Source organism: Cynocephalus volans, chromosome 12, assembly GCF_027409185.1.
Source record: "Cynocephalus volans isolate mCynVol1 chromosome 12, mCynVol1.pri, whole genome shotgun sequence".
In the NCBI taxonomy this organism is placed as follows: Eukaryota; Metazoa; Chordata; class Mammalia; order Dermoptera; family Cynocephalidae; genus Cynocephalus; species Cynocephalus volans.
This window is the reverse complement of record NC_084471.1, coordinates 22762733-22774933: the sequence shown is the minus strand read 5'-3', so window position 1 is coordinate 22774933 and position 12201 is coordinate 22762733. Positions and strand designations below refer to the sequence as shown.

The 12201-nt window shown below is 41.8% G+C and overlaps 1 protein-coding gene across 2 annotated transcripts in view; it reads left to right on the top strand.

Annotated features, from left to right (window-relative positions):
• Positions 1-10574: 10574 nt before the first annotated feature.
• UTP20 (UTP20 small subunit processome component) overlaps positions 10575-12201 on the top strand; it is a 97346-nt gene continuing 95719 nt past the window's right edge. For both annotated transcript variants that reach the window (XM_063076343.1, XM_063076342.1), the window contains exons 1-2: positions 10575-10765; positions 11718-11798. In XM_063076343.1, coding sequence (XP_062932413.1) covers positions 10721-10765; positions 11718-11798 — 126 coding nt within the window. In that variant the 5' untranslated portion in view covers positions 10575-10720. The remainder of the gene's footprint in view (positions 10766-11717; positions 11799-12201) is intronic.

The window sequence follows — 12201 nt, the reverse complement described above, 5'->3', positions numbered from 1 at the left end:
TACCCGGCTTGATGCAGTGAAGGAATGCGTGGCTTCGTGAGCAGCTGGTTAAGTTCCAGTATCCATTTGCTTATTTTATCTCTTTGCCACCACCACCATTTTATAACAGAAACAAGGATGAGTATAGTAGATCAATTCTAAAAATGGCTGTAGTTCTCCACCCCTCCCTGTAGTAGCCATGCCCTTTAAAATGGGAATTTGCAGCTCTTCCCATTGGGAGGTGGCCATGTCCCCATCCCTTGAATATGGACCAACCTGTGCTTTGTTTCGACCAACAGAATGCTGTGGAATTGGTGGTATGACAGTTCTGGGGCCAGGCCTTACACTCCACCATGAGAAAATCCCAGGCTAGCCTGCTAGATGATGAGAGACTATGTGTAGCAGTGGCAGGGGACTGAGTCATCTAAGCCAAGGCTGTGCTAGACTAGCCAGCCTCCAGCCAGCCTGTCAGCTGACCACAGATGCATGAATAAGCCCAGCCAAGATCAACCAAGACCAACCCGGAATAGCAGAACACCCCCAGCCAACTGTAGACTTGTACCATGACCCTGTGGTTGTTTTTCATGCAGCTTAGCAGAACAGTGGCACTAGATAATAGATACAATGAGCTTCCAGTATACCAGAAGGTATGGTATATGATTTATGCCTGTATTAATCAGAACCATTAATTAATCAGGAAAAGAATCTAGATTACAAGTGACAAAAATCTGACTCCAAGTTGCTTGCATCCATAGGGGGATCTATTGGCTTATGTTACTGAAAAGTCTAATCTAGACACAGTGAGATCTAAAGTCCGAAATTTGGCATCAAGGACCTGTATTTTTCTCCATCTCTTGGTTCAACTTTTGCCTGTCTTAGCTTCATTCTCGTGCAAGTTCTCCCTCATGAGGGCAAGAGGGCCGCCAGCAGCCTTCAGCTTGTACTCTGCTGTATTAGTCACTAAGCAGAAAGAGGGTGCCTGCTTCCGAATAATTTCCATAAAAGTCCCAGGGCCAACTTTCACTGGACTGACTAGGATCACATACCATTCCCTGAATCTATCAGTTATTTTTTCCAAAGGGATATACTGTCATAGTCTGGACCTGGGTCATGTATCCAACCCTGGAAATGGGATGTCTTGGTATCAAAACAATGTAGATTGAGAATGAACAAAGAGGGAATTTCTTAAAAGAAAATTGAGGTAGTGCTATCAAAAGAGGGGAGAATAGATGAAAATGGCATATGGTTACTATAATCCTCCATATTATTAAGGAATTAATGAAAAACAGTGTGAGTGATGATTGCTAAGCACTAATTCTTCTGTAGAACGGAAGGTCATTCACTCTCATCTGTAAAACCTTTTCAATACTGATGCCAAAGTAGCTGTTGAAATACATGATGCTTCTTCCACCTCACTCAGATGAATGGTTTAAAACTCAATTTTTGATCACATCTATCTCTCACATACGTGGATAATAATGCCAGGTGGCCATACACATAAAGGAAGAGCTTGCAACAATCATAGGAGCTATGGGGTATCTGAACTTGATCTTGAAGACTCTTGAAGTGTGCCCATGAGCTACCTGACTCATAAAATTGCTTCCAAGTCCTCTTAATTGGAGAGGTAGCAGAGTACTGTGGCTCAGAGCACAGATTCTGAACACAGCCTACATATGTTTGGGTCTCAGCTCTGACTGTTTTGTGAGACTGTGTGACCTTGGGCAAGCTACTCAGTCTCTCTGTGCCTCAGTTTTCCCATCAGTAAATGGGGATAATAATAGAGTACCTAGTTGGGAAGATAATGAGTCATTATATGCAAAGCACTTGGAACAGTGTCTGGTGTGTAGTAAGAGCTATAAAGTGCCAGCTATTAATCACCTGGGAAGATGCATGTGGTGCCAAGTGCTTCGGAGCTGGAGTAAGAAAGTCTGACACCATTAAGCAAAAGTGCATGACCTCGGCTGAGTCACTTACTGTCTCTGGGATTATTTTATTTCTTCCTGTATGATATGATGGAAATTACATCTACTCTGCCTGCCTCACAGGGCTGCTATGAAGATCAGAGGAGATGATGGATGCTAAACTATTTGAAAATCTCGAAGTCCTTTATAAATAAGAGGCCTTATTAATACTAATTATCTCCATCCAGATTATCTGATTTGTGTGTAATAAGGGCAATTTTTTTAATTCCATGATGTTTTGCAAAAAGAATCATTAGAAAAGAAAACCTGCAGCTGACATAAAATAATGGATTCTCTAACCAAACCCAGTTCAGCGTCATTAGAATTGTTTTGTAATTTGAAATATCCACCACCAACACTTCTTGTACCTAGCATGAATTAAAGTTGATTTTAATGGAAATCTTATTAAATTGGGGGTTAGGATTCTGCTTCCAGTACCACTATCAGTTTCTTATGTCATCTTGGGTGAGTTATTTTCTTTCTCTGGGTTTCCCTAGTCTGTAAAATGAAAATTTGATGAATGCTTATAATTCTGTGACTGTGTAGCTCTTGCGGGATGTATGGACATGAAGGGGTCTGATCATTTCTTAGTCTGGCATCACTCACCACTTGGGTTAAATCCCCACTGAATCTCTGGAAAATGTATCCTTCCAGAGAACATTTGATTATACATGTAGTATTTGATTAGGAGAATACATCTAAGGGTATTTGTGGAGCCCCACAATGTCTTTGTCTCTAGAATTCCCTATGAATATAAGCCCAGCTCAACTTAGAGATGCTCCAGAAGGAGATGGCAATCTTCCTTTCTCTGGTCCCACAGTCATCTGACACCATCCTCTTGCATGTACCCTTCCATTGTCCTTGCCTTGGGACTCTGTCAGCTCTTTGCTAAGAGACTGTGTCTGGAATTTCCTATGATGGCCTATAAGGCTCTGTGTGATCTGCTCCCCCATGTACCCTCTTATTTCCTCTCCTCTTCACTTACTGTGTTACAGACATGCTGGGCTTATGGCTGTTCCTGAACCAGGCTGGAGCTCGGTCCTGCCTCAGGGCCTTTGCACTTGCTGTTCCTTTGCCTGTCTTTGTCCAAATAGCCCTGAGGCTCACTCCTTCCCTTTTTTCAGATTTCTGCTTAAATGTCATCTTATCAGGGAGACCTTCCCTGCCTGCCTTTTATAATGTAGCAAACTCCCCCCACTTTGCCCTGGTGTTCCCTGAATTTGGTACCAGCTAAGCTACAATAACAAAAAAAGTTCAAAAACAAAGTGGCTTATATTAAATAGAAGTTTATTTCCCTCCCTTGTCAACAGTCAAGAATTGAACAGTCTAAAGCTAGGGGCTTTGCCATCTTCCACTCTTGGCTTCCAATGATGCTCCACTCAATGATGTTCCCCAACCAGAGGGAAAAAGAAAAAAAAGTGTTCAAGACAAGCAAATTTATCTTTCAACAGATGACCTAGAAGTTACACAAGTCACTTCCACTCCTATCCCATTAGCCTGAACTTGGTCACAAGGCTATACCTAGATGCAAGGGGGTTGGGGGTGGGGTGGAAGAAGGCTGGGGAAAGGTAGCCTGTAATGCACAGATGCATAACCAGCTAAAACTTGAGACAGGGGTTCTTTTTCTAAAAGATGAAAGGAGAATGAAGTCTGTGGAACAACAGCAGTTTCTGCCACAATCTCCTAACGCACTAAGGTAAATGAAAAATCCAAGGACTGGATGAATCCAGTGGCTCATGTAAGCTCATCAGTGCATATTCTCTCTCTCTCATTTCCCGCTACCCTGGCGCCTGTTTTACTTTGCATGGGCTTCATTCTTGGGCAGACCTCTCCATGAAGTGACGACAATGACCACCAACACCTTCGGGCTCCTATCATCGTGGCAAATCCAGAAAAAGAAGCACCTCTTTCCCTATAGCTCCAGCAAAAAGTCAGGTAGGGCTCTTGGCACAGCTTGAGGCAAATGCCCATCTCTGAACCAGTTCCTTAGCCAAGGAAGTACAGCCTAGGACACAGGCCCTCTCTGGCACCTAACCTGAACCTCAGACACTAAGAATGTGAGGGAAGAGTGATTTTTCAAAGGAAAACCAGGATGCTGTCTCCTGAAGAAGAGAGAACAAATGCCGTCAGGAACTCTACAAATATCTACACAACAGCCAAGCATTTATTTCTCTAGATCTGCCCCTCCTAGCTCACACTCCTAAGATGTGGGGCAGTGTGGGGACACGAAAACAGCATTGAATTTGAAGTCGGAAGACCCGGGTTCAAATCTCTCCACCACTTAGCAGTTCGCTGAGCCTCAGATCCCTCACATTTAAAATGAGGAAACCACTACCTGCCTCATAGAAATGGATAGGAGAATTAAATGGTGATGACAGCAAACACTTACATAAAGACTAAACAGTAATAATAGTAAGCACTTTCTAGAGTACATGGTATGTGTCAATGTTCTAAGTGCTTTAGCGTACATTAAGTCAGTGATTCCCAAACTGGAGCCTGCATCAGAATCGCCTGGAAGGCTTGTGAAAGCACAGATGCCTGGGTCCCATCCCCAGAGCTTCTGATTCAGTAGGTTTGGAGTGGGGACCAGAGAATTTGCATTTCTATCAAAGTTCCCATCAGATGCTGATGCTGCTGGTCAAGGACCACACTTTGAGAACTAACATATTAGATTATGACTCCTTATAACAACTCCATGAAGGGCAATAGTATTCCCTCTATTTTTTAGATAAGTAAACCGGGTTTCACATAGCAACAGCAGAGCAAGTGTGTGAGCCTGGGAGGCCTGGTCACAGAGTCCAGGCACCAACTGCCCTGTAAAAATGTGAGTCACTCACTATATTAAATAATAAAAACAGCAGCAGCCACAGCAACAATTTGTGGCATGTTTGAAACCAAAAACAAGAATAGTCTTCCGCTAGAGGATCAGTTTAACATAGGGGTTGCAAACTGAACTGCCTACAGGGGCCAGGTGGACACCTTAAGTCATTGTATGGACCAGGGGTAGGATAGCAGGAGGGGGGCAGTGTGGACAGAAGAGAACTGGTTGCATCAAAAGGGCTGTTAGTCAACTCCAGATGATTGTTGCTTTTCAAAATGTGGGTCTGGTGTTGTAGATTTCTTGATTTTTCATGAGAAGTTAGAAATCTGGATTTTTATCTGGAATCTTCAGATTTTTAAGCAATTAAAATACTTCACGAATATTGTTTGGTAAACAAAACTTACCTGTGGGCTACCCTAGGCTTAAAAAGCCCACAAATTTGCAGTTTATGATCTAATGTTTCTAAGGCCTGAGCTTTAAACAAGTAGAAAAGGAGGAAGCTCAGTGGTTCCAGCATTAAAAGTGATCACGTAACTGAAAGGCAATCAGTAATAATAATTAATGTTTATATAGCTCTGTATTGGTTACAGGAGACTTTGGCCCATTTTATATCGAATGATCTTACCAACCTGTAAGTGAAAAGGCAGAACTGGTTATTATTTCTGTTTTAAAGATGAGGAAACAGGCTCAGAGAGCTTAAGTCACTCGTCCAGTCATCAGCTAATACATGGAAAATTCTAGAACTGGGACCCAGCTATTCTTCTGAACCAAACTCCTTGCTCCTACTGGCTCCTGATTTACACACAACTGTGAACAGTATACAGTTCTCTCAGGAAGGGCATGATCTGTGGATCAGCTTTACGTTACTACCACAGTGAAGAATTGCTAACACTTATGATTCAAATGACATGATTTTAAAAGAAGAAAAGGAAAAAATTAGTGAAACGTTTGCTTTCTGTTCTCTTCTCTTTCATTCACTCCCCTCTATTGATATGAGATCTCACTTCCTTGGTCCCTTGTTCTGAGTCAGATCTTTCTGGCTTGAACCTAGCACCCCTTGAGTCCCTTTCTAGACAAGATCACACCACCAGGCAGTCGTGTCCCCTTCCAGACTATCGCATACAATGTATTAATCTTTCAACAGCTTCATATTAACTGTTGCCCCCACTTTACAGATAAGGAAACAAACACCTCTGTGTTTCACCTTGTCCCTATTCTTTCCTTTTTATTAGTCCACAAATGTTAAGGACGACACCAATGACCAATGCTAACTTGACAGAATATGGCTTTGGCTTAAGAACTAAAAATAACCAAATTTGCCTCAAGCATTTGAAACCTTTGCAGCACTGTTCCCCCGACCTAGATAACACTACTAATATTCATGCAACACCCTTGCCAGGCTAACTCCTATTCATCTTCCAGGTCTCAACTTAGATGTCACCTCCACCTAGAAGCTTTCTCTGGATTTCTAGGATGGGTAAACGGCTCATGTGCTCTTAAGGTCCCCTGGGCTTGAAATTGCAGTGTGCTGGGCAATAAGGAAACAAAGATTAAAAGGCAAAACTTCCACGAGCTCCTGATAAAGTTTAAGAAGAATGAGGGAGTTATGTGAATAAATTTCCTGGCTGGAATGGGTGGGGCAGGCAGAGCCATAGTGGGAAAAGGAAATAAAGGATGTTATGGGGTATTCGGGGCGCTGACACAGAGGGAAAAAGCTGGGGCCTAGCACACTGCCACTTCAGAAGGAAACAGTGGTGCTTTTCACTGCTGCTTTGGATATTCCATAGAACCTCAGAATCTTAGCTTTGGGAGAGATTTTAAAAATTTTGGGACACAACTCACATCCAATGAGGAAGTTATATTACTCTTGTTTGTCAGAGTTAAAGTACTGAATTCTTTGTTAATTCAACAAACATTCGTTAAACAACTCTTAAGTTCAAGGGACACACTGGTGACACAGGTTGAGAAAGTACATGGTTTCTGCCCTTCAGGAACTTGTCAGGTAGCCAGATAGTAGAGGACAAATGGCCAATTTATTTATTCAGCAAACATTTATTTCATGCTCTGTTCACTAACACAATACCTTGAAAGACTGGTATTATCATCACCACCTTTTTATAGATGAGGAAGTTGGGTCTCAGAAAGGTTAAGTAATTTGTCAAGGGTTGCCTGCACCATCCCAAGCTCCTTTCATTCATTAGCTTATTTACTCTGCACAACAACCATCTATGAGGTAGGTACTTTTGTTAGCTCCATTTACGTATAAGCAAATGTTGCTCAGAGAAGGTAAAGTCACATCACTAATAAATGGCAGAACCAGAATTCGAACAGAATATCGAACAGTATCCATGCTCTCAACCACCATGCTATAGTGACATATTGTTGAACCAATCAGAGTTAAGTCAGTGTATGAGGATCACATAATGAGTAACAATGCAAAAGATAAATGGTTAACATAACTTGTGTCGGTTCTTCTAGTTTCCTTGATTTTTCATTTTTCTCTCCATGCCCTATTGTCCCATTATCTCCATTACCAAGAATAAATAAAAGAAGAAAAAGGGCACAATTATGTGGAAGTGATTTTGTCAATAGGTTGGGAACATTGCTGAAAGTGAAGGCTCTTACCCTCAGGTAACTGCAGGCTTTTAATTGTCTGAAATCATCTACATATTTTAGTGTGAATGAGCTTATTTGCATTTTTCTGGGGAGAAGGTCATTTAGTAGTTTTACAGTTTCTGCTTTCTTAGACTTCCCTGAATGATCTATGACCCATAAAAGGCAAAGAACCACTTAAAGAAGAAGAAAAAAAAAAAAAAAAAAAAAGGCCAATTATCAGCCTACAAGAAACCAAACAAACATTGGACATTTAAATGTTTTATTATTAAAAAACAAACAAACAAACAAAAAAACTCCATAAATGCTACGGAGCCATTAAAATATTTAGAACAACCCTGTGATGACATAGAAAAATGTCAATGCGATAATGCCATTAACAACTATCTGAAAGTGTTATGTCCACTTCCTCAACTCTGATAACTTTATTAATCCACACATATTTCACTTTTTAAAAAAATTGATTATACATATTCATGGGGCACAGAGCAGAGCATCAGCACTGGTGCCCAAGATGTGATGCTTGGATCAATACTAACAGGATGCCCACCACCTCAAATTGCAATTATTCCCCATGTCCCCCACCCAATCTCTCCCCAATGCTCTCCCCCCTGCACCTCCCCATCCCTGGCAACCCTAGGTCTGTTCTCTCCCTCTGCAAGTCCAAAGCACCACCATGATCTTTCTTTCCTTCCTTCTTTCTCTCTTATCTCTCACTTATGAGTGAGGACATGCGGTATTTTTCTCGCTGTGTCTGACTTATTTCACTTAACATAATTTTCTCCAGGCTCATCCATGTTGCTGTGAATGGCAGAATTTCATTCTTTTTTATGGATGAGTAGTATTCCACATTTTCCTTATCCAGTCATCCATAGATGAACCTTTAGATTGGTTCCGTATCTTGGCTATTGTAAATAGAGCTGCGATGAACATAGGAGGAGAGCAGGTATCACTTTGACATGGTGATTTCCATTCCTTTAGGTATGTACCCAGAAGTGGAATTGCTGGGTCATATGGAAGATCTATCTGTAGTTGTTTGAAAAACCTCCATACTGTTTTCCACAGTGGTTTTAGTAGTTTACAGTCCCACCAACAGTGTAGAAGAGTTCCCCTTTCTCCACATCCTTGCCAGCATTTGCTATTCTGTCTTTTTGATTATGGCCAGTCTAACTGGGGTGAGATGATATCTCAATGTGGTTTTAATTTGCATTTCCCTGATAATAGTGATGCTGAGCATTTTTTCAAGTACGTGTTGGCTATTTGTATGTCTTCCTTTGAAAAATGTCTATGCAGCTCCTTTGCCCATTTTTTAATTGGTTATTTGGTTTTTTTACTGCATAGTTGTTTGAGTTCCTTGTATATTCTGGATACTAATCCCTGTCAGATGTATAGTTTGCAAATATTTTCTATTCTATAGGTTGTCTTTCAGTCTGTTGATTGTTTCTTTTGCTATGCAGGTTTTCAGTTTGCTATAATCCCATTTATTTTTTTTGTTGTTGCTTGTGCTTTTGGGGTCTTATTCATAAAGTCTTTGCCCAGACCTACTTCCTGTAGTTTTATAGATTCAGGTCTTATATTTTAAGTCTTTAATCCATTTTGAGTTGATATTGATACATGGCAAGAGGTGCAAGTCTAGTTTCATTCTTCTGCATATGGATGTCCAGTTTTCCGAGCACCATTTATTGAAGAGGCAGTCTTTTCCCCAATGTATATTCTGGTTGCCTTTGTCAAAGATCGGTTGGCTGTAATTATGCGGGTTGATTTTTGGGTTCCCTATTCTGTTCCATTGGTCTGAGTGTCTATTTTTATGCCAGTACCATGCTGTTTTGGTTACTATAGTTTTGTAGTTTAATTTGAAATCAGGTAGTGTAATGCCAGCGGCTTTATTTTTTTTGCTCAGGATTGTTTTGGCATATTTCACTTCTTAATCCACACATATTTCACTTCCTTTCCTCCAGCTAGACTTTACTTGTCACGGTCATCAGTGATCTTCACCTTGTCAGATCTAGCACCCAGTTCTCTATCCTCAACTTTCAGTATAGTTGGCCACTGGCTCTGCTTCCATGCCATGTTTCTACCTTACTGGCTTTCTTTCGCAGTCACAAATACTTCACACTTCAGGTGTTCAGGTGCAGTTAAGGTACTTAAGTCACACCTCCAGCCCTCACTGCTACACTTAGCTCTGTAAGGAATGTATTCAATTGTTTACTTCACATCTCTCTTTGACTATCTAACATGTATGCAGCTCAGACTAAATATTTCCAAACAGAATTGTTAATACTATTATTGTCTTTCTTATTCAGCTCCCAGAACAGTGTCTGGTCAAAGTAGATTCTCCAGAAATAGCTGTTGAATGAATGAATGAATAAATAAGTGGGAGAAAAATTATATTTAAAAATTATATTTAAAATTGTGTGTATAGGCTGGCTGGTTACTCACTTGATTAGAGCATGGCCTTGTAACTCTAAAGTCAAGGGTTTTGTTCCCAGCACTCACCAGCCACCAAAAAAAAAAAAAAATTGTGTGTATGTGTACGTATACAATTATGTTTATTATGCTATGCATAGACATTAAAGTGGTAGTAAGAACACCAAAACGTTAACAGCGGTTGTGCATGAAATTAAAAGATTTTTCTTTAAAACTCCTTATCTATTTTCCAATTTTATTTAGAGCCTAGTGGATAAGAGTATCAGAGCTTGGAGTCTGATTGAACACCGCCACTTACCGATTGTACACCTTGATTTCCTCTCAGTCAAAACAGCATAAATGTAACTCCTCTATATTTACTTAACATTCACAATGAACTTACCTGTGAAATTAAGGATGGAAGGGATTTGCACGGTGCAGGGTACTTAGTGAGGGACAGTTTTTGTTAGCTGATAATGATGACGGTTATGTTTTCTTTTATAATGAAAATGCACATTTTTCTGATAAACCTTTACTGATGAGAGTGCGAAGAACGCTGCACGCCCATACCCGCCGCGCTCCGCCCCTCGCGCCCCGCCCCTCGCGCCCCGCCCCTCGCGCCCCGCCCCCTCGCGCCCCGCCCCTCGCGCCCCGCCCCCTCGCGCCCCGCCCCCTCGCGCCCCGCCCCCTCGCGCCCCGCCTACTGCCAGTTCCCAGGGGAGGGTGCGCCTGCTCCGTCCGCTTTTTCCGCCCACGTGATCTGCTCAGGCACCTCCCGTATCCAACATGGCGGCTCCCAGGGGCTGAAGCCGCACGTGAGGAAAGTCTGGGCACCTGGGAATCGGAGAGTAAGAGGGTGTGAGCCACTTTCTCCTTCCTACCGTCGGTTGCATCCCTTCGACCCTCCCGAAGCCCTCGCGGGCACTGCCCCTCTGCAGCCATGAAAACTAAGCCCGTTTCCCACAAGACCGAGAACACCTACCGGGTGAGCGCGGGAGCTTGGGCAAGGGCCGCGGGTCCCTGCTGTCTCCGCCGTGAGACTGGCTCTGAGCCGGACTCCCGGGGCTACAGAGTTCTGGACCGTTTGTGAGTCTCTGGCCTGGAGGCTCCGGCGGAAGTGGGAGACTCTCCGGATGTAGTAAACATAGGATGGGGAAGGAAAGAAGTCTGAACAGCAGATTTCACCTATGGTTTGTGGGCCTGGCCCGTCTTGGGAATTCCCTTCAGTGCAGAGTTAAATTCATTATTCCAGGAGGTTGCTTAGGAACGATTCTCCCCTGCTGTTTTATCTTTAGAGACCGAAGTGGGGGGGCGGGCCGGCGAGAAGAGGTAAGTGATTATCAGCTAATGGCCACTATTGCACTTGCCCTTTTATAGTTTCTTTCCAAATGTTAGTTACGATGCAACCATAGGTCTGTATCAGCTTAAATAAACTTTTGTTGCAAAGTCTTAGCCAGATCCCTGTGCTTGTAGCTGGGTATCAAATCTAACAGATCTAGGGAAGCCAATCGCCAGCGTTCACCTCGGTTCATCAGTCAAGGATCGAAATTTTATTTGAAATGACGAAGTTGAACTAATGTATGCAAACATATTCATGAAAGTATTCGTTATCTTCGAATAGTAACGCAGTACATTTGTTAAAGGCGGTATGTCTTTCAGTTTGCATTTACGTTTATTTGTGATTGATCAGTGATGCCTGCTTTTAGTTTCAAAACTCAGTTAAACATTTTATGATTCTTAAAAAACACAAGTCTGGATTACAAGCAAAGTATACTGTTATTTATAATGATAAGTACAAGGAGGCTTATTGAAGCTTTAAACTTTCCACTTTCACAAGGAAATTGCCCACATGTGCTTACTATACAGCACTCAAACAGATATTCAGGATGTGATAAGTATGAAATGATGATGTATTTTAATTATGCTTTTCTCCCCAGTTTCTTACGTTTGCTGAACGACTGGGGAATGTGAATATCGATATTATTCACCGGATTGATAGAACTGCAAGCTATGATGAGGTAAGAGAATGTGATGTTAGCCAGTCTTCAAGTGTACATAGGTGGTGTTTTAGTTTCTCCTGTTAGTTGAAGGGAATTGTTTTTTATGTCATTCCTTTATGAACATGAAATGCACTAGACCTGTGCTGTCTAATTCATTAGTGACATATGGCAAATTAGATTTAAATCGAAGTACAATAAATCAAAAATTCAAGTGCTTGATAGCCATATGTGGCTAGTTGCTACCATATTGGAAAAGTGCAGATATGGAACATTTCCATCATTGCAGAAAGTTCCAAGGGTGATGCTGTGTTAGACAGTTAACTTGACTTCATAATCAGCTGACTTTTGTGGTTCCAGCTTTACTCTTTCCAATGTGCATTCCAAGTACCGCTATAGATCCATATTCCTGCAATTTGGTGGG